The sequence below is a fragment of the Carettochelys insculpta genome, chromosome 7 (genome assembly GCF_033958435.1).
Source record: "Carettochelys insculpta isolate YL-2023 chromosome 7, ASM3395843v1, whole genome shotgun sequence".
In the NCBI taxonomy this organism is placed as follows: Eukaryota; Metazoa; Chordata; order Testudines; family Carettochelyidae; genus Carettochelys; species Carettochelys insculpta.
The window spans coordinates 74,891,887-74,917,527 of record NC_134143.1 but is presented as its reverse complement, the minus strand read 5'-3'; the positions used below and the strand labels follow the sequence as shown (position 1 = coordinate 74,917,527).

General features: G+C 61.1%; 3 protein-coding genes and 1 long non-coding RNA gene across 6 annotated transcripts in view; 1 reads left to right on the top strand and 3 right to left on the bottom strand.

The window, feature by feature from the left end:
• Positions 1–407: 407 nt before the first annotated feature.
• The window catches only part of PGAM1 (phosphoglycerate mutase 1), a 44,147-nt gene continuing 18,913 nt past the window's right edge, over positions 408–25,641 (bottom strand). Inside the window, exons 2-5 of one of the 2 annotated variants that reach the window (XM_074999332.1) lie at positions 5,410–5,572; positions 3,404–3,678; positions 1,512–1,692; positions 408–1,301 (exon numbers count right to left, since the gene is read on the bottom strand). In XM_074999332.1, the coding sequence (XP_074855433.1) occupies positions 1,132–1,301; positions 1,512–1,692; positions 3,404–3,678; positions 5,410–5,548 (765 nt within the window). In that variant the 5' untranslated portion in view covers positions 5,549–5,572 and the 3' untranslated portion in view covers positions 408–1,131. Of the gene's footprint in view, positions 1,302–1,511; positions 1,693–3,403; positions 3,679–5,409; positions 5,614–25,641 lie in introns of those variants that run through there. The other variant, XM_074999331.1, reaches the window with a different exon arrangement.
• Positions 6,258–25,641, top strand: part of LOC142015635 (uncharacterized) — a 28,221-nt gene continuing 8,837 nt past the window's right edge. The window contains exons 1-4 of the long non-coding RNA XR_012646210.1: positions 6,258–6,316; positions 7,564–7,686; positions 14,931–15,243; positions 19,627–19,755. This is a non-coding gene — a long non-coding RNA (uncharacterized LOC142015635). The remainder of the gene's footprint in view (positions 6,317–7,563; positions 7,687–14,930; positions 15,244–19,626; positions 19,756–25,641) is intronic.
• LOC142015634 (uncharacterized) lies at positions 7,686–24,534 on the bottom strand. Of its 2 annotated transcripts, none has more exons than XR_012646209.1 (7): positions 24,083–24,534; positions 23,443–23,543; positions 20,366–20,525; positions 15,514–15,668; positions 14,390–15,183; positions 9,421–9,519; positions 7,686–8,755 (listed from the first exon to the last, which is right to left on the bottom strand). XR_012646209.1 is itself a non-coding variant. In XM_074999328.1 (7 exons), the coding sequence occupies exons 4-7, from the start codon at positions 15,361–15,363 to the stop codon at positions 8,621–8,623; spliced, it is 615 nt and encodes a 204-aa protein (XP_074855429.1). In that variant the 5' UTR covers positions 15,364–15,668; positions 20,366–20,525; positions 23,443–23,543; positions 24,083–24,534; the 3' UTR covers positions 7,686–8,620. The 2 variants fall into 2 exon arrangements, 1 of the variants encoding a protein (XP_074855429.1); XM_074999328.1 differs by having other exon boundaries at positions 14,390–14,461; positions 15,055–15,668.
• On the bottom strand, positions 15,733–18,204 carry LOC142015765 (uncharacterized; the record flags this gene model as incomplete). The annotated part of the gene is made up of 1 exon (XM_074999566.1): positions 15,733–18,204. A coding segment is annotated over one exon (2,472 nt), but the record flags the coding sequence as incomplete, so codon positions are not given.

Here is a 25,641-nt window from a genome sequence, read left to right as displayed (position 1 = left end):
CCCCCAGCTGGGAACTTGGCCAATGAAAGCAGCAGGGGGGTAGTGCAGTGTGCCCCCCTAGGGAGTTGTGCCCAGAAAGCAGACCCCCACCCTGCCCCCCAGCAGACACCTCCCCCCAACACTGAACCCTTCCTTTGTGCCCTGACAGAGCCTGGGGGGACCCTGCTTTGCCCTGAACCTGCCCCCTACCACAGCAGCAGCCTGGGGGGGCTCAGGTGGAGTGTTTTTGCTTCTCACTGGTGTGACCCTCACTGGTGCTTTAAGCCAGAGGCTCAGCTGTAAGTCAGACAAAGGCCTAGGCCAGCAAGGAAGGTGCCTCCTGCCAGAGCTTGCCCTGCCCACCCGTTTGCTCCAGTTCCATCACTGCCTTGGGCTGTCCAGCTGAAGAAGGTAACAGACACAGAGGGTATTGCACATCACTCCTGTATTGTACGGAAGAGACAACCGCTATTGGTGGACAGTTACGAGGCCCAGTGCCAGGCACACAAGCGCAGGGAACATACAGTAGCTGTGCTTCACAAGCACCAGGTGAGGGAGAATGTGGCAGCAGTAGGTCCAGAGGGCAGGGCAGGCTCCAGCTCCCCACCCCAGGAGCAATAAATTAAAGAGCTGGCTGCTGGGGAGCGAAGGACACACCAGCTCTGGTGTGCTCCCAGCCCCCAAACCCAGCCCCAGGGCAGTCCTGGGTGCACACCCCACAGGGCCCTTTCAGCAGGGATGGACCCCAGAGCACGACTGGTCCCTGACTCGCAGCAGCACTCACACCTCCCAGAATTACCACATCAAGCAACCGTAAGACTTGTGACAATGGTGAGAGCTCCCCATGAGCTCTGGTGCAGAGGCCCACGGAGGCTGGCAGGCACCCTTCCAGAGCCCATGGGGCACTGGAGCCCTGCAGAGCCACCTGGCGATGGCCATGGGGCTGCCCCATCTTTGAGGCGCCCAGACACTGTGCAGTCTGTCTGGCCTGTGGGTTTGCAGGGCTGGCTGCAGAGAGCTGCACAGTCCAGGTGGCAAGGGCAGGGGCCCAGGAGCTGGCTCTGTACTGGGCTCCTAGGCTGTGGGCAGCGTGTGCAGGGAAGGAGGGGGAAGGGGACTCATCTACTGCTCACAAGCCTCTGCCGCCTGCCTTTACTTCTTGGCTTTGCCCTGCGCTGCCACAGCCTCCATGGCCTTGCGGACAGTCTCCTCATCCCCCAGGAACTGCATGGGCTTGATGGGCTTCAGGTTCTTGTCCAGCTCGTACACAATGGGGATGCCCGTGGGCAGGTTGAGCTCCATGATGGCCTCTTCAGACATGCCTGTGAAGAGAGGGCAGCATCATCCCCAGAGCGCCATGTGGCACCACTCCCTGCCTGGCACAGTCCCAGGCCAGCATTCGGGGAGCGCGCTGGGCAGGGGACTGAGCTCCCTCAGACACTTGCCCAGGGCCAGCTCTCAAGCTGGCAGGCACTAAGCCAGCCCATAGCCCCACTCATTCCCCAGCAGCTGAGGGCATGAGGCTGCCATACCTTCCAGGTGCTTAACAATCCCTCGAAGGCTGTTGCCATGGGCAGCCACGAGAACCCGTTTGCCCTCCTTGATCTGCGGGACAATCTCTTCGTTCCAGAAGGGCAGGGCCCGGGCGATGGTGTCCTTCAGGCTCTCACAGGTCGGCAGCTGGTCCTCGGTCAAGTCGGCGTAACGACGGTCCTGGGGAAGCACCATCCAGAGCCCTCAGTCACCGTGTTCATGGGCAGCAGTACCTAGCTTGTGAAGTGCTTTGGGCTCCTGGTGACCGTTCCCCCACTGACATGATCGCTTCTACCTCCAGGCCCTGGAGCACTGCTGTCCTGGTCTGTAACCCCCCCAGAGCAAAGACGCCTGGTACAGAGTGACCCAGACCCAGGACATGCTTAGACCTGGGAGCTCCTTCTAGTTTGAGGCTTGTCTGGGTTGCCCTGTGTAGGAATACATGGTCAGGCTGCAGAGAGGTAACTAGTGGTGTACCTAGGAGCCTGTACTGGGACCAGTCCTATTCAACCCAGTGAAAAATGACCTGGAGAAAGGGGTAAACAAAAAAGGGGCAAAGTTTTCAGATAATACAAAATTGTTCAAGGTCGTGAAGTCCCCACTGCAAAGAGCTTCAAAAGGCCCTGGGTGACTGGGCAACAAAACAGCAGATGAACTTTGATGCTGATAAATGCAAAGTAATGTACAATGGCAAGTTAGCTGTTACCATTCAAGAGGGAGCGCCTGGAGTTGTTGGAGTTCTTTGAAAAACACCCACTGAGGCAGCAGTGGCAGTTTAAAAAAAAAAGCAAAGAGTGTTGGGAAAAACAGAGAGAGAGACAATACAGCAGAAAACAAATCCTCTCAGAATCAATGGCTGTTAGCTGGGACAGCCGGGATGGTGTCCTCAGCCTCTGTTTGCTTATAGCTGGAAATGGCTCACAGCGGAGGGGTAACTTGCTTCCCTGGCTCTGTTCATTCCCTCAGCAGCACCTGGCACCAGCCACTGTCAAAAGACAGGACTCTGGACTAGACGGACCTTTGATTTGACTGTGCTAGCCACTGTGTCGTTCTTACGTAGAGTCACTGGTGACTGGAGTAAGGGTAGCAAGAAGTCAAACAGGAAATGGAAGTTTTCTCTACCACCGATGGAGCTGCAGGCCAGAGACCACAATGGAGGTGCCCAAAGCCACACCAAGTGCCTTTCCACCCAGCCATAAGCTGGGAGACCAGGAGCTATGGGAAGATCACTGGCACCTCTTCCCATTGTGGTCTCTGGCCTGCAGCTCCGCCCTGGCTTCCTGTCTGAGGACTAGGCTAACAGCTACTTTGGAACAGGTCTGACAAAGCAGGTCTTTGCCCACAAAAGCCTATGTTCCAAAATACCTGTCAGTCACAAGGTGCCAGAGGACTTCTTGTGTTTGAAGATACAGACTAACAGCTCCCCTTCAGACTTGTCTGAGGACCATCTGGTTTGACTGTTGAACCAAACTACCGGGAAGAGATTTCATATTGGGTTGGTTTTAAAAAGTTAGGTCCCCCCGCCCACCCCCAAATAAACCAAAAGATAGTTTGGGTCAAACAATGTGTTTGTTCCTGTGTTTCCCCTTTGAACAAGCCAAAATACCCACATTTCAAGACCCCACGCAGGTATTTTGGCCAAACCAATCTGCCAAATCGTTGCAGTTTGGTTGACCCAAAGCTGCATTTGTTGGGAAATAAAGCATTCCCCAGAAGCCCAAACCCATTTGCCAGCTGGCGCTAAAGACAGTGCCGGAATGCCTCTTCCCCTACTTGCCGTGTTCACATAGGACCCCACGTAGCGACCCTCGCACCAGCCACATGTCTCATCAGCCAAGCCCCTGTGTTCGGCTGTGCGGGCGAAGGCAGAGCGGCGAGAGCTACAGCTTACCTTGCTGATGGTGCTGTAGAAGGGGTGGTCTGGCTCCATGGGAGGTGGTGGGATGTCATAGGAACGCCTCCAGATCTTCACCTGGGCCTCCCCATGCTTGGCAGCTGTCTCGGCCTTGTTGAGGCCTGTCAGGCCCCCATAGTGCCTCTCATTGAGGCGCCAGGTCCTCACCACGGGCAGCCACATCTGGTCAATGGCATCCAGCACTACCCAGAGCGTGCGGATTGCTCGCTTCTGGACAGAGGTGAAACAGATGTCGAACTCATAGCCAGCATCTGGAAGAGATCAGAACCCCCAGGCCGTCAGCGTTCAGCACCCACTGGGAGCATTTCCCCTTTCAGTCCAACCAGCCAGGCGGCCTCACCCCAGCACTGCAACTGCTCCCCGTCCCTCCCTGGCCATTCCAGTGCTCACCTGCCTTCAGCCACTGCTTTATGCCTAGCCCCACACCAGGCCTCCAGTGCCCTTGGCATTCTAGCACGGGCCCAGAGCTATGAGCTTAGCCCACCTGCAGTGAATTAGCCCCATCAATCAGGTTGGGAGGGGGAAGGGAGAACATCACATTAGTTCCCGTCATCTGGATCCAAGGCCCTGGATTGATTTGTCCTGGGGCAAAGCAGCTGGTGTGACAGGAGGGACCAGCCTGTGAGTCACAGGATACCACGGCACCAAAACGTTTTAGCTGCAGATGCTCGACTCTTCCCCAATGCCGGACGAGGGCGAAGGTGCCCTTCCACAGCCCAGCCAGGCTCTGCCTGCCTATCGCAAGGCAGCGCAGCTCACTGGAGGGCAAAGAGACAGTGCTTATGTAACCCCAGTGTGATGGCAAGCCCGGCAGCTGCTGCTTCCTCTCCAGGGCAGGGCGGCACGAGAAGCTCTCAGCGCCCCTCCCTGCCCAGGGAGCACCGTCCATCTCAGTAACACAAGAGCGTGTAAAGCCACAGCCTCTACACAGCAGCGAGTGGGTGGTTAAATACCCCCAGGCCCAGGCCATCTGCAATGGTGGGGAGCACAATGCAGGGCTCACCGCTGAGCCGCCAGCCAGCCGCAGTGCAAAGGGCAGCTCCTCACACTGCTGCCGCCAGTCACACAGACACCGCGGGGGGCTTGGGCCTCCCACCCCCCATCAAGGCCGGCAATGCAGCACCTGCAGCAGCCGCCCTCTCCCCTGAGGCGTGCCCGCCCCACGCACACGCTGACGGGAGCGCGGGCGAAAGGCTGCCGCCTCGGTCCCCAAGGCGGAGGGAAACGGGCTACGGAACACTGCGGCTTGTGGGACCCCTCTGATCTCACCCACCAGCACAGCGCCCAGCGGGGCTGCTGCAGCGGGCGCGCTCAGACCCTTCTCAGCGCAACGCCACGAGCCAAGCGCCGGCCCGCCCCAAGGCGCAGCGGGAGCAGCGACTCAGACACTGCTCGTCCTGCGTGTAGCTCGGCGAGGGGTGACACGGGTCCGGTGATTTCCTGCCGGCGACTGTTCCCCTCCCAGCGCTGTGAGCCGCGGGCAGGGCTCGCGCCGTCTCACTCCACCGCAGCCTCCCCGCCCCGAGCGCTGCGCCCAGCCGAACGCGCCAGCGCCAGCGCCAGCCGGGAGCCCGAGCCGGGCACAGCAGCCCCCCGCCCGTACCGCTCCCCCGCCGGTGCACCCCAGACCCCGCCCCGGTGAACCCCTCGAACCCCGGTCCCCCCCGCCCCACCCCAGTGACCCCCCCAGACCCTGCTCCCCCCGATCCCCCCCAGACCCTGCTCCCCCTGAACCCCTCGAACCCCGGTCCCCCCCGCCCCACCCCAGTGACCCCCCCGCCCCGATCCCCCCCGCCCCCCTGAACCCCCCGAACCCCGGTCCCCCCCGCCCCACCCCAGTGACCCTCCCGCCCCGGTCTCCCCCAGACCCTGCTCCCCCCGCCCCACCCCAGTGACCCCCCCGCCCCGATCCCCCCAGACCCTGCTCCCCCCCGCCCCCCTGAACCCCTCGAACCCCGGTCCCCCCCCCCGCACCCCCAGACCTCGCAGCGCCTCCCCGCCGCGCTGGGCCTCCTGGCGGCCGGCCGGGCTGAGGTCGGCGTCGAACCAGCCGCTGAAGCGGTTCTCCAGGTTCCACGTGCTCTCGCCGTGCCGCAGCAGCACGAGCCGGTACGCGGCCATGGCGGGACTGCAGCGGGCGGGCGGGCGAGCGAACTAACGGCACACGCCCTGCGCATGCGCACGCGGCGGAAGGGGCGCCCCCTCTTCGCCTAATGTCCGCCCTCCAACAAGCTCCGCCCCCAAGCCGCGCGCGCACGCGCAACTCGCTCCCAGGCAGCTCGGGTGCGAAGTGCGCATGAGCATCCCCTCCAATTTTCCCGCGCGCAGGGACAGACGCATGCGCACCCCCCTCCTGTCGCCAACAGCCTTTCCCCCGGGCAACCCGGGAAATTAGAGCACGCGCAATGTGGACCAGTCGACGCAAGATCGGCAGCTGCGCATGCGTCCTGGAGGGTGGCCGCTGGAGCACGAACTGCACGGAGCGCACGTGAAGGGCAACGTGCCCTTCAGGGTCCGTGACGTCAGAGCAGTCGTCACACCTTTACCGTAAAGCAGAGACCTGAGACGCCACCTAAATCTCCCTCAGGCCTCGCTCCTGCCCAACGGCCTCAGCCCCGGGCACGCCCCTCCCCGCGGCCCGCCGAGGGACCCTCGCGAGATTCTTCTCGAGCGCCGCGAATGTGGTTGGGCCGGAACCAAGCGGTCCTGTATCCCCCCATGGGCCAGTCTACCGCTGCTGCCGAGCTCGAGCCATCTGATTGGTTCTCCTCCGCCATGTCCCGCCTTCTTCTGGAGGCCCACCAATCAGCTCTCTCCCTCCCGCCATCTGCCGGAGGCGAACCCCGCACTCGGCCCCGCCCCTACCCATTGATGATGGGCGCGTGCCCGGTGGGGGGTCCATGGGCCCCGGGGCGGGGCGGGGCGGGGCGGAGGGGGCAGGGTTTGGGGGGCCCCGGGGCGGGACGGGACGGAGGGGGCAGGGTTCAGGGGGTCCCAGGCTAGGCGGAGGGGGCAGGGTTCGGGGGGCCCCGAAGATGGGGATAGGCGGAGGGGGCAGGGTTCGGGGGGCCTGGGCTAGGCGGAGGGAGCAGGGTTCAGGGGGTCCCAGGCTAGGCGGAGGGAGCAGGGATCGGGGGGCCCTGGAGATGGGGATAGGCAGAGGGGTCAGGGTTCTGGGGGTCCCAGGCTAGGCGGAGGGGGCAGGGTTCGGGGGGCCCCGAAGATGGGGATAGGCGGAGGGGGCAGGGTTCGGGGGGTCCCAGGCTAGGCGGAGGGAGCAGGGTTCAGGGGGTCCCAGGCTAGGCGGAGGGGGCAGGGATCGGGGGGCCCTGGAGATGGGGATAGGCAGAGGGGTCAGGGTTCTGGGGGTCCCAGGCTAGGCGGAGGGGGCAGGGTTCGGGGGGCCCCGAAGATGGGGATAGGCGGAGGGGGCAGGGTTCGGGGGGTCCCAGGCTAGGCGGAGGGGGCAGGGATCGGGGGGCCCCGGAGATGGGGATAGGCAGAGGGGTCAGGGTTCTGGGGGTCCCAGGCTAGGCGGAGGGGGCAGGGTTTGGGGGGTCCCAGGCTAGGCGGAGGGGGCAGGGATCGGGGGGCCTGGGCTAGGCGGAGGGGGCAGGGATCGGGGGGCCCCGGAGATGGGGATAGGCAGAGGGGTCAGGGTTCTGGGGGTCCCAGGCTAGGCGGAGGGGGCAGGGATCGGGGGGCCCCGGAGATGGGGATAGGCAGAGGGGTCAGGGTTCTGGGGGTCCCAGGCTAGGCGGAGGGGGCAGGGTTCAGGGGGCCCCAGGGCAGGGCGGGAGCTGGGGTGAGGCAGAGGGGGGTATGGGAGCAGAGGCCAGGGAAGACCTGTGGCCCCAGAGCACAAGGGAGGGGAGTGGCGAGACGGGTGGGACAGCACAGAGCCAGGCTCCAGCCACCCCCCCCCCCAGCCCAGGGCTGAGCCGCTCCTGCTGCTGCCTGGGGGGGCTCTGAGTGCAGCCCCCTAAGGAAAGCTCCTTCCAGTCACTGCCTGGGGCGGGGGTGGAAGCAGCGCTGCTCCCCCAAGCTCTGCCGGAGGCCCAGACCCCGCTTCTGAGCACAACGTGACACCCATCAGAGCTCAGTGACACAATGGTTCCTCCTCTGTCTTGGCACAGTGACCGACGCTGGCATCGACCCAATGGCCAGGAGCTGAATGGAGAAGTTCGGCTTCTCAGCACAACTGTCCCCGTCTGCTGGCAGACTCAGATTGACAGCACCGTGGCAGAGTCGCTCCCAAGGTCAGATCTGGACGTTTTTCTTTGCCGTCCCAGACGAGCGTTGCACTGCAGCTGGGATGCTGGTGCTCCAGAAGCAGCCAGCAGGGCAGGGTTTGGCTTGCCAGAATCACAGAATATTAGGCCTAGAAGGGACCGTCTACCTGCTGAGCGAGAGTCACTCCTGCCTGCGGATGGCGTGCAGCGCTTGGGGACCCCCGCACCCCGGCACAATCCCAAGATCTCTTTTTGCCATACTCCCTCCTAGGCAGTCTCTCCCCATTCTGTATGTGTGACACTGATTGTTCCTTCCTAAGTGGAGCACTTTGCATTTGTCCTTATTCAACTTCATCCTGTTTACCTCAGACCATTTCTCCAGTTTATCCAGATCATTTTGAATTATGACCCTCTCCTCCAAAGCAGTTACAACCCCGCACAGCTTGGCATCATCTGCAAACTTAATAAGCATACTTTCTATGTCAATATTTAAATCGTTGATGAAGATACTGGAGAGAAACAGTCCCCCTGCAGAACCCCACTTGTTACACCTTTCCAGCAGGATTGAGAACCATTAGTAACTACTCTCTGAGTACGGTTATCCAGCCAGTTTTGCACCCACTTTATAGTAGCCTCATCTAAGTTGTATTTGCCTAGTTTGTTGATAAGAATATCATGTGAGACTGTATCAAATGCCTTACTAAAATCTAGGCATACCACATCCACTGCTTCTCCCTTATCCATAAGGCTCGTTATTCTATCAAAGAAAGCTATCAGATTGGTTTGACATAATTTATTTTTACAAATCCATGCTGGCTGTTCCCTATCACCTTACCACCTTCCAAGTGCTTTCAGATGATTTCTTTAGTTACTTGTTGCATTATCTGTCCTGGCACAGAAGTTAAACTGACCGGTCTGTAGTTTCCTGCATTGCTTTTGTTCCCCTTCTTACAGATGGGCACTAGATTTGCCTTTTCCAGTCTTCTGGAATCTCTCCTGTCTCCCATGATTTTCCAAAGATGATAGATAAAGGCTCAGATACCTCCTCCATCAGCTCCTTGAGTATTCTGGGGTGCTTTTCATCAGGCCCTGGTGACTTGCAGACATGTAACTTTTCTAAGTGGTTTTTAACTTGTTCTACCCCAGAGCCCCCCCACTAGTGCTCACCCCTTCCCCACAGCGCCCCTGCTGGGCGAGGCTGGAGTACCCCAGAGGCCCCCCCCCCGCTAATGCTCACCCCTTCCCCACAGCGCCCCTGCTGGGCGAGGCTGGAGTACCCCAGAGCTCCCCCCCCGCTAGTGCTCACCCCTTCCCCACAGCGCCCCTGCTGGGTGAGGCTGGAGTACCCCAGAGGCCCCCCCCCCGCTAATGCTCACCCCTTCCCCACAGCGCCCCTGCTGGGTGAGGCTGGAGTACCCCAGAGCTCCCCTCCCCCCGCTAGTGCTCACCCCTTCCCCACAGCGCCCCTGCTGGGTGAGGCTGGAGTACCCCAGAGCTCCCCCCCACTGCTAGTGCTCACCCCTTCCCCACAGCGCCCCTGCTGGGTGAGGCTGGAGTACCCCAGAGCTCCCCCCCCCCGCTAGTGCTCACCCCTTCCCCACAGCGCCCCTGCTGGGTGAGGCTGGGGCTGGAGTGACACTGATCCCCCCACCCCCTTTCCTGCCCTGCGCTGCGCAGCACCCCTTGCTGGAGTAGCTGGGAGCTCATGCTCGTCGGGGGGCAGCTGCTGGGAGCTGGCCGGGTCGAGGCCGGCTCGCTTACCTTTTTGTGGCCCCCAGCGTGCTCGCAGGGGTAGCAGCATTCCACCAGCAGGTACTCCTCCACCGCCCCCGCCAACTGGCCATGCAGCAGGGAGGCCACCTGGAGAGCCAGGGGGCGGTGAAATGGGGTGAGGCTGAGCTGTGATGTGGTGTCTTGGCAGTCTGGGGTTCGTGCCTCCCCCCCCCGACGTGCATGGGGCCCGTGTTATTGGGGTGTGCATGCTGCTGAAGGGCACATGGCATCCACAGCACCAGTGACTGGGGAGCTTGGTGGACAGGGTGGTGGGGTGCCCCATCCTGGCTCTGCAGGCGCCAAGGGCAGCGGAGAGGCCAGGGTGTGGGTGGATGGGGAGTGCAGGGAGAGGAGGCGGCACTCTTCAGTGTACGCTGGGCTTAGGGAGAGCCGGGAGGAGGCCCTGGGGCAGAGCTGCCGTGGGACCCTGGCCGGAGTAGAGACGTCTGGGAAGAGGCCTGCCCTGGCGAGACCCTGAGCAGTCCCGGTGCCGTGGGGCCCTGCTGACGGAGGGCCTGGGTGTGTGAGGACAGAGCTCCCAGGCAAGCCGAGGGGAACCCCACTGGAGGTCTGCTCAGATCTGAGCCTGCCCCTGCACGGAAAGGCTGGGGGCAAAGGCCAGAGAAGGACCCAGCCATGTGGCAGATTCTGCTCCTGCCCTGCAGCGGGGAGCTGGGCAGAGACCCCAGGCAGGTGCTGGGAAGAGCAGTGAGCAGCACGGTCCCTGGAGCTGCCAGAGCCGCAGGGGAGGGCTCAGCAGGAGTTGGGGTGGCACCGGAGCCAGGCCACTAGCAGAGCCCCGGTGGGCACAGGAGGGGGTTTGCTCAGAGGGGCGAGGAGCTCGGGCCTGGCTGCAGGTGCAGACTGAGCACCAGGCCCCAGCAGCCAGAGCTGGGTGTTCTCAAGCGACTGCAGCCTGCGTGAGTGAGCCAGCAGCACTCCAAGGCCAGGGCAAGGGGCTGGCCACCAGTGGCCGGTCTGTGGAGCAGGCCGAGCAGTCTGCTGCAGGGCTCAGTCCCTCCCCAGGTGCTGCACCCTCCCTCCCACGCAGGGTCCTGACAAGTGACTGAGCACGGAGTAGCCGGGGGGCATTAAACCGATTCGGGCTGCACGGCTGGTGAGGCCGCAGGTGCCCCAGGAAGGTCCCCAACAGCCAGGGAAGGGAGAGCTCAGTGCAGAATGGGGGACCGGGCAGGAGTGGACGGTGTGAGACCTGCAGAGAGCAGGGAGCAGACCTGCTGGCTGGGGAGGACCAAGATCATACCTTGGACAATGCCCAAAGAATGCAGCCATGCTCAGCAGGGGTAGGCTGCGGCTGTACCCTGTGAACCCTCCACTCCCCTCGGGAAGAGGTGGGCCCACAGCCAGCAGCTGCTGACCCCACGAACCACGCGGCCCAGTGGATGGATCATTGAGCCAGTCTGGGCGGGGGGCGCTCGGGGAGCTACACTGCTCAGAACTGGGCAGGGAGCTGCCAGTGTGTTTTGCAAGGTCTGGTGTCCCTGACTCTCAGTGCTTCACTGGGGTAGTGCAGCCTCGCAGAGGGCACGGGGGGGAAAGGAGCACAAGCCGTCTGCTGCAGGTTCCCCCCAAGCAATGGACGGGTGTCTGGCAGGAGGCTGGTGGCAAAGGCTGAGCAGACGGGAAGGGAAAGGCTGGATCACAGCAGTGTAACCGCCTGGCACACAAGAGTTACCCGCAAAGCCACAGAGCCAGAGAATGGGGCAGACTGCTGCAGCCCGGGGCAGGGACTGCGGGCGGGAGGGAAGCAGCTGCTGCAGCCCGGGGCAGGGACTGCGGGCGGGAGGGAAGCAGCTGCTGCAGCCCGGGGCAGGGACTGCGGGCGGGAGGGAAGCAGCTGCTGCAGCCCAGCACAGGACTGCGGGCGGGAGGGAAGCGGCTGCTGCAGCCCAGCGCGGGGACTGCGGGCGGGAGGGAAGCGGCTGCTGCAGCCCGGGGCAGGGACTGCGGGCGGGAGGGAAGCAGCTGCTGCAGCCCAGCACAGGACTGCGGGCGGGAGGGAAGCGGCTGCTGCAGCCCAGCGCGGGGACTGCGGGCGGGAGGGAAGCGGCTGCTGCAGCCCGGGGCAGGGACTGCGGGCGGGAGGGAAGCAGCTGCTGCAGCCCGGGGCAGGGACTGCGGGCGGGAGGGAAGCGGCTGCTGCAGCCCAGCGCGGGGACTGCGGGCGGGAGGGAAGCGGCTGCTGCAGCCCGGGGCAGGGACTGCGGGCGGGAGGGAAGCGGCTGCTGCAGCCCGGGGCAGGGACTGCGGGCGGGAGGGAAGCGGCTGCTGCAGCCCAGCGCAGGGACTGCGGGCGGGAGGGAAGCGGCTGCTGCAGCCCAGCGCGGGGACTGCGGGCGGGAGGGAAGCGGCTGCTGCAGCCCGGGGCAGGGACTGCGGGCGGGAGGGAAGCGGCTGCTGCAGCCCAGCGCGGGGACTGCGGGCGGGAGGGAAGCGGCTGCTGCAGCCCAGCGCAGGGACTGCGGGCGGGAGGGAAGCGGCTGCTGCAGCCCAGCACAGGACTGCGGGCGGGAGGGAAGCGGCTGCTGCAGCCCGGGGCAGGGACTGCGGGCGGGAGGGAAGCAGCTGCTGCAGCCCAGCACAGGACTGCGGGCGGGAGGGAAGCGGCTGCTGCAGCCCGGGGCAGGGACTGCGGGCGGGAGGGAAGCGGCTGCTGCAGCCCAGCACAGGACTGCTGGCGGGAGGGAAGCGGCTGCTGCAGCCCAGCGCGGGGACTGCTGGCGGGAGGGAAGCGGCTGCTGCAGCCCAGCACAGGACTGCTGGCGGGAGGGAAGCGGCTGCTGCAGCCCAGCACAGGGACTGCGGGCAGGAGGGAAGCGGCTGCTGCAGCCCGGGGCAGGGACTGCGGGCGGGAGGGAAGCAGCTGCTGCAGCCCAGCGCAGGGACTGCGGGCGGGAGGGAAGCGGCTGCTGCAGCCCAGCGCGGGGACTGCGGGCGGGAGGGAAGCGGCTGCTGCAGCCCAGCGCGGGGACTGCGGGCGGGAGGGAAGCGGCTGCTGCAGCCCAGCACAGGACTGCGGGCGGGAGGGAAGCGGCTGCTGCAGCCCAGCACAGGACTGCGGGCGGGAGGGAAGCGGCTGCTGCAGCCCAGCACAGGACTGCGGGCGGGAGGGAAGCGGCTGCTGCAGCCCAGCGCGGGGACTGCGGGCGGGAGGGAAGCGGCTGCTGCAGCCCAGCGCGGGGACTGCGGGCGGGAGGGAAGCGGCTGCTGCAGCCCAGCGCGGGGACTGCGGGCGGGAGGGAAGCGGCTGCTGCAGCCCAGCGCGGGGACTGCGGGCGGGAGGGAAGCGGCTGCTGCAGCCCAGCACAGGACTGCGGGCGGGAAGGAAGCGGCTGCTGCAGCCCAGCGCGGGGACTGCGGGCGGGAGGGAAGCGGCTGCTGCAGCCCAGCACAGGACTGCGGGCGGGAGGGAAGCGGCTGCTGCAGCCCAGCACAGGACTGCGGGCGGGAGGGAAGCGGCTGCTGCAGCCCAGCGGGGGGGCTGCGGGCGGGAGGGAAGCAGCTGCTGCAGCCCGGGGCAGGGACTGCGGGCGGGAGGGAAGCGGCTGCTGCAGCCCGGGGCAGGGACTGCGGGCGGGAGGGAAGCGGCTGCTGCAGCCCAGCACAGGACTGCGGGCGGGAGGGAAGCGGCTGCTGCAGCCCAGCACAGGACTGCGGGCGGGAGGGAAGCGGCTGCTGCAGCCCAGCACGGGGACTGCGGGCGGGAGGGAAGCAGCTGCTGCAGCCCAGCGCGGGGACTGCGGGCGGGAGGGAAGCGGCTGCTGCAGCCCAGCGCGGGGACTGCGGGCGGGAGGGAAGCGGCTGCTGCAGCCCAGCGCGGGGACTGCGGGCGGGAGGGAAGCGGCTGCTGCAGCCCAGCACAGGACTGCGGGCGGGAGGGAAGCGGCTGCTGCAGCCCAGCGCGGGGACTGCGGGCGGGAGGGAAGCAGCTGCTGCAGCCCAGCACGGGGACTGCGGGCGGGAGGGAAGCAGCTGCTGCAGCCCAGCGCAGGGCTGCGGGCGGGAGGGAAGCGGCTGCTGCAGCCCAGCACGGGGACTGCGGGCGGGAGGGAAGCAGTTCAGAGACCACCCGGCTGGGCAGGCAGCACAGGTGCTGTGACAGAGGAGTCCAGGAGTGAAGTCCCCTGCTCTGGGCGGGGAGCTGCGCAGGTCCATGCAGCAGTGGAAGGGCTGCAGTTCAAGCTGCCCTGGATGCTGGCCGTGTGAGGAGGCTGCAGGCACAGGCGGAGATGGCACAGCCGGACAGCAGGCCGGCGCAGGCCAGGGCCATGCAGAAAGAGCCTCAGGGCACGCGTGGCTGCAAAGGCAGCGGTAGCTCTGAGTAAGACTGAGCTTTGTTTTACCGGCGCGGGGGCCACAGGCGCTGGTACCCAGCAGCGGGCGCATCGGGCACGTACTGTAGCAGGGCTGATGTAATGCAGATCCTGGTGCTGGCCGTGCTCAGCAGCAGAGAGCAGGCTGGGGACAGCAGAGAGAGGCGTGGGCACAAGAGCTGAGCTGACGGGCTCTCCCTGCTTTCCTGGGGGTTACAGAGCGCCTGCCCTGTGCTGCCTGGAGTGGGAGAGTTCACCCCTGTGCCCTGCCCCCCACGGGCGTGAAGCATTCCCCGTAGTCGCAGCCTAGCGCCAGGGTCATTGCTGCAGTTGGGAACGCGTCCCTGGCCTGAGTCCCTCAAGGGGGCACCCAGCACCCTCCTGGGTAGGGGAGGAGGGGCAGATTGGCTGTGCCCCTAGGGGGCATATGGTGGGAAGGGCAGGGGATACTAGCAGCAAGGCCTCGGGCTGAGCCTTGTTACCTGGCTGGCCCCAGAAGAGAGGTGGGCTGTGGGGCTGGGGCTCTGGGCTGGGGCGGGGAATTTGGGTCCTTGCCCAGGGTGATGGGCCCTTGCAGAGCAGTTGGGTGGCAGGAGGTGAGCTCACAGGCGCAATCCACTCACCCTGGAGAAGTTCCCAGCCCGGAGCTCGCTGTCCATGGCAGGGTCTGGAGCAGGAGAGAGGCCGGAGCTGCCCTGGGAGGAGGGGAAGGCGGTTGGTCAGGTGCAGGGTGGGGGACAGGCAAATCCCACCCCATCTAGCTGCCCTCTGCCCAGGTCTCTCCCAGCCCCTGTTCAGCTGGGCCGGGGGGACTTGCCTTCCCTGCACAGTGTGGAAGTATAACACTGTATAAGTATAACGTTGTATAAGGGGAGATGCTGGATACATTGTATATGAGAGGGACATGCCAAAACATGTTACAAAGTATCTGAGGGAGCACACATAGGGACAGTTAGCTTTTAAATGGAGAAGCAATTAAGATGGAGCCAGCGCATCTAAGAAGCAGCCATCAGAATGGAAGGTGTGAAGGGCAATTAGTTAAGTTAACTGGAAGCTGTTAAAGGAGATTGTTAAGGGTGGCAGGTAATTGAAGATACGTGACTGGTCTCAGGGATCTCGAAGGGTGGTGACTAAACTCTTTTTCTTTGTCTTCTGGGGTTGAAGCTGGTTCTGCGTGGTCTTGCAGAGGTGCTTGGTCCCCTGGAGCTGGCGCTGGCTTACACTGTGAGGCGTGGATCCATGCAGCGATGCCGGATAATGTCACTGCTGTCTGGGTGGTGAGCAGTACCTGGTATGGACCCTTCCACCGGGGTTCCAAGGCGTGCTTCCGAAGGTGGTGCCGCAGGTAGACCCAATCACCAGGCTCAAGAGTGTGACAGGCAGCAGAGGTGGGCTCCGTCGGCCAGGCTGCTCGCACCTGCGAATGGAAGGAGCTCACAGCTTGCATTAACCCTTTGCAGTACTGGAGGAGCGTGCTGTGAGTTAGGTTTAGGTCTGGGGCTGGGGTAATAGTAGCCATTGTTCGCATAGGGCGTCCCATGATGATTTCAAATGGAGTCAATTTGTGTCTCTGGGATGGGGATGACCGAATTTCCATAAGGGCCAGTGGTAAAGCAGCTGGCCAGTTTAACCCTGTGGAACTACAGATTTTTGCCAGCTTATTTTTAAGCACACCATTTCGCCTTTCAACTGTCCCTGCACTCTGTGGATGGTAGGGGCAGTGCAACAGGTGGGTGACATGTAATACCTGGTTTAGATGTTGAACAATTTTTCCAGTAAAATGTGTTCCCCGGTCACTAGGCAAAGTGGCAGGAATTCCCTTGGTAGGGATAATGTGGTTTAACAGACATTTTGCAACAGACAATGAATCAGCTTTGCGACAGGGAAAGGCTTCAATCCAACCTGAAAATAGACATATTATAACTAAAATGAATTCATATTTCTGACACTTTGGCATTTGTACAAAATCAAGTTGCCAGTGTAGGAAAGGTGCCTGAGGCAAACCCTGGAACCCTTGTGTTACTTTTACAGATTTGCCTACATTGTGGCTTTGACAAGTAACACAAGCTGCACAGTGGCGGGTTGCAAAGGAGCTGAAATGGGGAGCCCACCACCCTGCCTTACTCATAGCAGAGACCATCCCCTCCTTGCCGACATGCGAAACACCATGTAGCAGGGCAGCTAGAGACAGGTAGAGTGAGAGGGGGGCTACAAAGGTACCGGTGGGCGATCGCCAAAGGGAATCAGAATGCAAAGAGCAACCCAAAGCACTCCAGGAGTCTTTCTCTGTTTCTGGGGCAGAATCCTGGAGCTGAGCGAGATGAGACAGGGATGGTGGCGTTACAGAGACAGAGAGGGGACCAAGAAACGCTTCTGGTGAAGGTTTTATAGTGGCGGCATGTTTTGCAGCAGCATCAGCAAGTGCATTACCTTTTGTCACCTCGGTGTCTGCCGCTGAGTGGCCAGTACACTTGACAATTGCCAAGGCAGACGGTAGTAAAACTGCATACAGGAGGGCGGCAATGTAGGGGCCATTCTTGATAGGGGTACCAGTAGAGGTAAGAAAACCTCGAGCCTGCCAGAGGGTGCCAAAGTCGTGCACAACCCCAAAGGCATACCGAGAATCAGTAAAAATAGTGGCAGAGAGCCCCTCGGCTAGAAAGCAGGCACAGGTTAGGGCAATCAGTTCAGCCACCTGGGCAGAGGTCACAGAGGGTAAAGGCGCAGCTTCTATGGTTTCAGAGAGAGAGACCACAGCGTACCCTGCAAGAAGGTGGCCTTGGTCATTTCTGTAACAGGACCCATCAGTGAATAATACCAAGTCAGAGTTAGGGAGAGGTACATCTGAAAGGTCGGGGCGCAGGACAGTGATAGCAGAGACAGTTGCAAGGCAGTCATGGGGTTCACCATCACTAGGTAAAGGAAGGAGGGTAGCAGGGTTTAACCGGGAGCAGCGCTTAATAGTGATATGTGGGGCTGAAAGCAGCAAAAGTTCATACCTAGTGAGGCGAGCAGAGGAGAGGTGAGCAGTGTTGCGTTGCAGAAGGAGAGTTTCCACAGAATGGGGAACCATGAGAGTGAGAGGAGAGCGGAGGACAAGGGACTCAGACATCTCGACCAGGCGCGCTGCAGCAGCTACAGCGCGTAGGCAAGGGGGTAAACCCTGGGCTACAGGGTCCAAGGTTGCAGAAAAATAAGCCACTGGGCGATTTCTGTCACCGTGCTCCTGAGTAAGAACCCCGAGGGCACAAGCAGATTGTTCGTGACAGAAAAGGGTAAAAGGCTTGTCACAGTTAGGTAACCCTAAGGCAGGGGCAGAGGCTAAATTCTGCTTAAGGGAGATGAAAGCAGCATTTGCTTCGAGTGGCCATGGCATGGGGTTAGGTACAGAGGATCGAGTGAGTTCGTGGAGTGGTTTAGCCAGAGAAGCATATTGGGGAATCCGTCGCCTACAGAACCCTGTCGTGCCTAAGAACTTTCTGACCTGGCGTGGAGAGCAAGGCTGGGGAAAGCTAAGGATGGCTTGGACCCGGGCTGGAGAGAGTGTACGGGAGCCCTGGGAGAGAAGGAAGCCTAGGTATGTGACAGAGGTTTGGCAGAGCTGCAATTTTGTGCGAGAAGCCTTATGACCCTTGTTCGCTAAAGCTGTGAGAAGTGTTAGTGAATCAGTTTCTGAGGCAGACAGAGAAGGGGAGCACAGGAGTAAGTTGTCCACATATTGGATCAGTGTGGATCCTGATGGGAAAACCAGATCAGCGAGATCCCTGGCTAGGGCTTGAGAAAAATAGGATGGACTCTCTGTATACCCCTGGGGAAGGGTAGTCCATGTATATTGCTGACCCTTGTAGGAGAAGGCAAAGAGATACTGGGATTCAGAGTGAACTGGGACAGAGAAGAAAGCGGAGCACAAATCTACAACAGTAAAGTGGGTTGCATTTGGAGGAATAGACGCTAGTATTGTAGCGGGGTTAGGGACCACTGGAAAAGAAGGTATGACAATACGGTTAATAGCTCGAAGGTCTTGAACAAATCGCCACGATTTGCCATCAGCCTTTTGAACTGGGAGGATAGGGGTGTTACAGGGGCTGGAACAAGGGACAATAATTCCTTGTTCTTTTAATGCAGATATAACTGGAACAATCCCAGCCTCTGCCTCAGGATTCAAAGGATACTGAGACAGGCGAGGCAGAGGTTTGGAATTGTCTACAGTAATCCGAACTGGGTCAGTATTTAATCGGCCCACTTCAGATGGGTGAGATGGCCATAGGGAGGAAGGAACCTGAGAGATTAGGTGCTCTAGGGACGGAGTTAAGGGACAGCAAGGGACCGGAGTGGAGAGGGAAGTTTCAGACAGCAGGGAGGCTACAGAATCACATAAGGAAGACTGAGGGATTTGCAGATAGACACCATCTGGGGAGCAGTAAATAGAACAGCCAAGTTTGCATAGCAAGTCCCGTCCCAGAAGGTTTGCAGGGGTGGAATCAGAGAGGAGGAATGCGTGCTCCTCAGAGAGGGGACCGACCTGAACAGACAAAGGTTTTGAGAGGGGAAAAGAGGTCAGGATCCCTGTAATGCCAACAGCAGACACAGATTTTCCAGATCGGGGAACCACAGGCAAGTCAGTGGTGCGGATTGTAGAAAGAGAAGCTCCAGTATCAACAAGGAAAGGGAGAGAGAATCATTTACAGTCAGGACACATTCTCCAGTAGGGGACAGAGGTAATAAGGGAGCTAAAACTTTCTGAGGTTCCCCAGCATCCCGTCATTGTTGGGGTGAAAAATAGGGTTGGGGATCAGCTGGAGGAACCAGCAGGGGGTTCACTTGATTTCCCATACAATTATTAGGTCATCTTGGACACTCTTTTTTCCAGTGTCCAGGCTGTTTACAGTAGTTACAAACCCCAGTTAATCCAGCCCCCCGCCCCCTTCCGCAACCCCGTCCCTGTCCCCGGTGTGGTCTGCTTAGCCCTGAATAATGCTGTATCTGCAGAGCCATTAGCTTTTGGGAGGACTGTTCCTCCTTTCCTTTTAAAGTGCGGTGGCAATGCTCTGCTACTGCCAGCAATTTGTCCATGGTTTCAGTCTCCCATCCCACACTTATTTGTTTTAACATGCTGCCTGTGGCAGGGAGAAGACCATCAACAAATGCATGTGCCAAGGCCCCCTGCCCATTTACATCGGGCTCTTGTATTCCTGAATGTTGTAGGAAAATATCAGTTAGCCGGGACCTATAGTCGCCTGGGCTTTCTCCTTGCCCTTGCTTACAGCAACGTATTGCTGTCCAGTTTGTTTTAGGAGACCACACTTTGGGAATGGCTTGATGCAGGCGCTTCCAAAGAGCCATACACCGGTCTCTGTACGCCGAATCTGGGCCAGTACTTTTTATGGTTGAGTGGCGTGCCTCAGCTGGCCAGTCTGCGGCAGCCAACCATTTTTCATAATAACTGGCAGGAGCTAACAATTTACACAGTTGGAGGAGATCTGTCTCAGAGGGTTCATAGGTTTCACAGATTAACAGAAACTCCTCAGCAAATTTGACAGAGTTTTCCTGTGGTTTGGGAAAACCTTTAACTATAGATAAAAGTTCCGTACGAGTCCAGGGCTTATAATCCCATATGGACTCACTTTCTCCCATCTTAAGGACTCGTAAGGGTGCCACAACAGTTTGATCAGAGTCTCTCATTAACCTCCCATCAGGTTCTCTTTTCCAAGAAGAGATGTCAAGAGAATCTTTGCAGTCTGCTTTGGATTTCTTTTTCATAATATTTTGCAGAGCTGCGAGGCCAATGAGGGTATCTTCTTCATTTTCATTATCTGTAGTCACTGAAGATTTTTCTTTTTCTGATTTCTTATTTGGGCAGGTGTATGGTGGGGGTCGGGTTTGATCCGGATCATTGCACAGGACTGGGCAAAGGGGAGCGCTCGGACTAGTCGTGGGAGAGACTGCATCCAATTGAACTTTTGGTTTTTCGCTAGAATTTTTAAGAGAGGTGAGTTTTGACTCAGTCCATCTACGATTTGCCTCTTCCCACCACTGCATGAAGCAGTCTACTTCTCCTCTCCCCAATTTGGTTTTTGGGAGGACGAGTTTGCTTTTTAAAGCGTCCACTCGATCCTTGTCCCAAGAACCTAACAGTGGCCACTGTAATTTGGGGTTCTCTAGAGCTAATTTGGACCATTTTTCAAGAAACCTACAAGAGTCCGGACCCCTCCTAAAATACATAAAATGAGCCGGAGTTCCCTTAGGGAACTGTTCTATCTTAGACTTTCGATTACCCATTTTAAGAGGACTTCACACAGCACTCACACAAGAAGGAAATTCGGGCTCGGCAGAGCGGTACCCGGTGCAACACACAGAAAGGAGCCCACAGGCTACTGCCTCAACTGCCCTTGCTTTCACACCAGGGGTTATACCCAAGGCGTGGTGCGGCTGCAGCTGTGCAGATTCCACTTATTCAGACCGTGGGGACGGGGACCCCTTGGTCAGCCAGTCTCCGGACAGAGATGGCTCCCAGATTCACACACACACCACAGGGAAGACGGATAGACACAAAGACAAGACAGTCCTCAAACCGGTTAAAGCACAAAAATAATAATTACCTGAGACGTCTGATTCCAGAAGCTGGATCCAAAGACCCCTACCAGAACAGAGTGGGAACCAACAAGTTCGATGGTGTAGACTGCGCTGCTGCTGTGTACCTCTCTGTCTTGTGGAGGATCGCTTGGACTAAGCGTCCAGGCGCCGGCTGCCACGATCGTCCTGCAAGGCAGTCAGGGATCACACAGCCTCAGTGAAGCCGCTTGCCATCTCAGTGGGACCTCCAAATTGTCAAAGTTAGACTCAGACTCACAATTTGTCAGACCCCTCTGTTTTATTAGCAAAGCCCCTCTGCTAATACACTTAGAAGTGAGCCCCCCGAGTGGGGCTTGTGTCTCTTAATTTATACAGTTTTTTGGAGAACAAGTTACAGACAAGTTACAGACAAAAGAAGAAAAAGAGTTTAGTCACCACCCTTCGAGATCCCTGAGACCAGTCACGTATCTTCAGTTACCTGCCACCCTTAACAACCTCCTTTAACAGCTTCCAGTTAACTTAACTAACTGCCCTTCACACCTTCCATTCTGATGCCTGCTTCTTAGACGCGCCGGCTCCATCTTAATTGCTTCTCCATTCAAAAGCGAACTGTCCCTACGTGTGCTCCCTCAGATACTTTGTAACATGTTCTGGCAGGTCCCTCTCACATACAATGTATCCAGCATGTCCCCTTATACAACGTTATACTTATACAATGTTACACTTCCGCGCGCAGGCAAAGCAGACAAAGCCACCGGCTGTCCCCCCGTGCCCGACCCCTGCTCGGTAGGCAGCCTGCTGCTCCTGCCCCGGGAAGGCACCCATGGGGGAGAGGTGCCCATGGGTCCAGCAGGCTGGCCAGTCGCTCACAGGCAGGGCTGGGAGGTCTGTGCCTTCCTCGCTTGCTTGCCTGGGGCGGCTTCCTCCCTGGGCTGGGGCGCTCCGTCCTGTGCCAGAGGGGCCAGGTCCGTCCGCAGCAGCTTCTGTGACCTGCCCCAGGCCAGGGGAAGCTCCAGGCACATCCACGTGAGTGAAGGAAAACACCAGCCTCTTAGGCAGGAGACAGCCCTGAGCTCTCGAGGGGGCAGGAGGAGAGAGCAGTGAGGAACCTGGCACGGCCTCCCTCATGCCCAGCAGTGAGCAGCCCAGGAGAGGAAGGACCCCCCAAGGCAGACAGTCTGGGGGAGGTTTGGGGCTAGGCGGGGGCAGCTAGGGGTGTGTCTGACTCCCTGTGTGCCAGGCTATGAGCCCTGCAGCAAGGCAGTGCAGGAGCCCAGGGCTGGTGGTGATGCCGTCCCCTCCCAGAGCACCCCAGCCTCTGTGCCGTGTTCCCCAACATCACCTCAGCAGGGTCGCCAACCAAGAGCAAGAAGAGCCATTCGTTGTTAATTCAGTGAAACCCTCAATGATTCCAGCACCGCAGCACACAGGAATGTGAAGGGGCCCTTAAGAACAACTCATGTCAAGCCAGCCTTTTGGTAACCCATGGTGAGCCCAGCGCACGCGCAGTGATCTGTAGCGTGGTGCCTGTTGGCTGTGGGACGTTCCCTTTCCAGTGAACGTAATCGGGGTGCAGCGTTTTCTTTGTGACTGCAGTTATAATCTCAGGAACCACACAGAAGTGCTCAGAGAGCCGCAGGTTGCAGACCCCTGGCCTAGGCTGATTGCACCAGCACAGCCCTGCACCTGGTCCACCCCTGTGGACAGGCACTCCCTGTCCCTGGGCTGGGCTGGCTGGGGGAGTGGGGCATGTCAAGGCCGCTCAGCGTGGAGCAAGTGGGGGAGGAAAACGTGCTGGTGTCAGAGCGGGGATGGGCCGGGAGCAGGTGCTGAGTGGTTGCAGAGTGGGACCAGGCACTAACAGGAAGTGTGTGGCTGGGGGCTCAGAGCTGGTGCAGGCATGTGGGTGGGCGCAGAGCCGTGCAGAGGAGGCCTGTGGCACGCTGCTGGGGTAGGAGCAGTCCTGGGGCAGAGCCAGGCCTGTCTATCTGCCTCGGGGCTCCGCCTGGCACTGACGTCCCATGGCTTTGCAAACACAGCTGCCCTGCGCTGGGAGCCGAATCCATGCCAGCAATGCCAGCCTCGCCGCACCTCCGTGTTGGCCCTGCACAGAGCCCTTGGCACCCCCAATTCCCAAGTGAGCCCTGGGCCTGGAGGGCCAGCGGGATGGGGCGCAAAGGCCAGTTCCTCCCCTCCTCATGGAAGCTGTGAGGGGACCCCACGCCTGCCCCTCGGCCACAGCGCAGGTACTCACCAAGCAGGGCAGGCTGCAACCCCAGGGCACCTGACTGCAGCCGAGGAGAGAAGTCAGAGCTGGGGTGAGAGAGACCCCGCGGGGGCAGCAGGTTCCTGGCCGGGCGGGGGAGGGGCGTGCTGTAATGTGCAGGAAGCGCTGTGTGGGTTGGGGGGCTGACAGGCGTCTATGGGGAGAGCATGGGGGGGAGCTCTGGGGGGCAGGGTGTGGAGGGGCTTGGGGGAGCAGTGCACATGCAGGGGGGTATAGGGTTGCACCCCCATGCAGTAACCACACTGCTCTGATGCCCCCAGCAGGAGTGGGCAGCAGGAGCCGTGGGCATGCGCATGGGGTGAGTGGACAGCAGAGGCTGGTGCGCACGGGAAGCCAGTGGCAGGGCCCGTGGTGGGCAGGTGGGTGAGGGGTCCCCCAAGGGACGGGCTGAGCAGCATGGGGGGGCAGAGAGCAGCCCCCACAGGGCTGGCTGGGCGGGCCAGTGACTCGGATGGCCTGGCATGTGCTGCTGGGTGGTTCTGGTGCAGCAGGGTCTGGGGCCCCATGGGGACACCCCCACTAGCCACGGCTCCAGTGGGGTCTCTCCCAGGCCTTGGCTTGCTGCAGTGACCCATAATAACCCTCCTCTGGGACAGCTGCAGCAGGAGCTCTGCACGCCCCTGGCCCTGGCTTGAGAGCAGCCCCAGAGAGCACCACTGCCTGCTCCCCCCGCTGCCCCTCCAGCTACCTGCTGCTGCTGCTGCTGCTGCTGTCCTGGGGGCTGGGCCAGGATGCCAACACACCAGCTGGGACAGAGAGAGCAGGTCGCTGGGGCTGGGGCTGGGGCGTGGGCTATGCAGAGGGGCTGGGGCTGACCTGTTGGCGTGGGAGTTCTCCTTTCGGCCAGTGGCTGGCAGCTATCGGGGCTTGGAGCCAGTGTGGTGGGGCACAGCCTCAGCCTCCTCTTTGGGGTGACGCTGCAGGAGACAGAGGGCACCCCATGGTCACCTGTCACCACCCATCATCCTGCTGCCAGCTGTCACCCCATCACTGTCTGCTGCCACCCGCTGCCTGTTATCACCCTGCTGCCCACAATCACCCTTGGTCACCCACCCTCACCCCACTATGCACTGTCACCCACTGTCACTCGGCTACCTGTTGTCACCCTCTATGACCCACTGTCGGCCGGCTGTGTGCAGCGACCCTTCACCAGCCGGCACCCTGCCACCAGCCAGCACTGTTCTCAGCCTTCCAGCCACCATCACCTTCGGGGCAGGCCCACTGCCAGCTGCCGCCTCTTCCTGCTGCCAGCCCTGCACCCCCCCACGAGGGCAGGTCTTGTGTTCCCTCCCTGCCTAGAGCTAGCCCTGCCCTGCCCTGCCCTGCCCTGCCTGCAGGGCGCATGCCACGGAGGCCCAGCCTCTGCCAGAGCTCTTGCTGCCATTGCTAGCCTGGCTAAAGGGGTCTCTGCAGAGCACCATAACGCCAGCTGCCCTGCGCCCCCCCAGGCAGGTACCTCTCCACACAGCTCAGACGTCCCATGTTCTTGCACAAGCTGCCCGGGGGGAGGGCCCCAGGCCAGGGGAGACGGGGAGCCCTGTCCGCGGGCAGGTGCCCTCCAGGCTGGCCATTGCAGACAGGCCTCCTCGTGGGGTCCCCTGCCCTGGCCAGGCACTGCCGCAGTGGAGGGCTGCTGTCCTGCCTCCAGTGCCGATGGCCGGTGTGCCACTGCTCTCCCCTGCGGCCAGCCCCAGCTTTAAATGTCCTGCTGAGCCCTCCCTAGTCACCGTTGCTACAACAAGCTCCTGCCCAGGGCTGGGGGGCAGCTGCCGCCCGCTGCCCCCGCTCTCCCGGCTGCCCTGTGTGCAGCACTCCGGTCGCTGTGCCTCTGTGCACAGACAGCCCCTTCTCTCCGGGATTCCCCCCGCGGCTGCCACTGGCCGTTGCTTTATTGTCTCAGCAGCACAAAGCCGTCCTCGGAGCCCCCGACTGTCCCACGCCCGCGGTGCCAGGCAGCCAGCGGCCGTCCTGCCGGGGCTGGGGAACAACAGGCACGCCTGGCTCCGGCCGCTCGTGGGCTGCAGGGCTGGCTTGGCTGCAGACTGGCCCTGCGCTCCCGCCTTGCAGTGCTGCAGGGCCCCTCAGGCTGCTACAGAGCCCACACAGCAGGATCCATCCGTCCTGCTCGCTGTGCCTGAATACACAGGCTGTTCCGGCACGGCTGCAGGCGAAGCAGTGGGTCTGCCCCACGGAAGCTCAGCACCTAATAAATTATTCTGTTCGTCTTTAAAGTGCTCCAGGGCTGCTGGTTTGTTTTCATTCCAGACCTGGCATTTGTCCCCACCTGCCTGTGGGTGGGGGGCAGCAAGGCCCTCGTTCGACACCAGCTCCCCGGGCCGGCCGGCCGTGGCGTGACGTCTCTGTGTGTTGGTTTGGAGCATGCTGCCTGCCAGGTCCGTCCCTGGAGCACAGCACGAACGGGGCAGCAGGGCCAGCTCCTGCAATCTCCGCTCCCAGCCCCTTCCAGCCAAAGCTCCGTCTGGCCTAAGCCGCTCGGCTGCCACCAGGCCACGGCGCTGGTGCTTCTCTGCGGCCTGCTGCAGAACACAAGACGACGTGGAGATGCACCTGTCTCAGAGAGCTGGGGGGGCGGCCAGACGTCATTGAGTTCAGTCCGCCGCACTCGTGGCAGGCCCAACCCCCATCCCTCACATGGTTATGTCTGTGTTTATTTATTTGCCCAAGGCCCAGACCTGGGCCACTCAGGGAGGGAGCTCACAGCCCTGGGGGTAGCAGGGCCACTGCTCAAACCACTGAGTTAGCCCTCTCCACCTCCCCCATCTTCTCTGGTCTCTCTGCCTCCTGACAGACACCCAGATCTTTGCCCAAAAAAGCCAGCCAAGCCCCTCCGCCCACCAGGGGAGCCACGCGCCCAAGTGTGAGGTGGAGGCGGAGGTGGCTTCATAAGAGAGTTGAACAGCTTCCCTGACAGGCAGTGGCTGTGGGCCACAGGCTCCTCTGAGCTCTCCAGCTGGCTCCCGGAGCCAGGGTGCTGCTCAGATGCTCAGTTCCCCT

Bases quoted from the DNA above. Each gene is read 5' to 3' on its own strand.
- LOC142015634 (XM_074999328.1), bottom strand. From the start codon at position 15,363: ATGGAAATTCGGTCATCCCCATCCCAGAGACACAAATTGACTCCATTT. The intron at 14,462-15,054 runs GTACTGCTCACC...CCCTCCTCCCAG, and splicing joins GGTGGAAGGGTCCATACCAG to GGCAGCTCCGGCCTCTCTCC. The intron at 9,520-14,389 runs GTGAGTGGATTG...CTGGCTCTCCAG, and splicing joins GGGCTGGGAACTTCTCCAGG to GTGGCCTCCCTGCTGCATGG.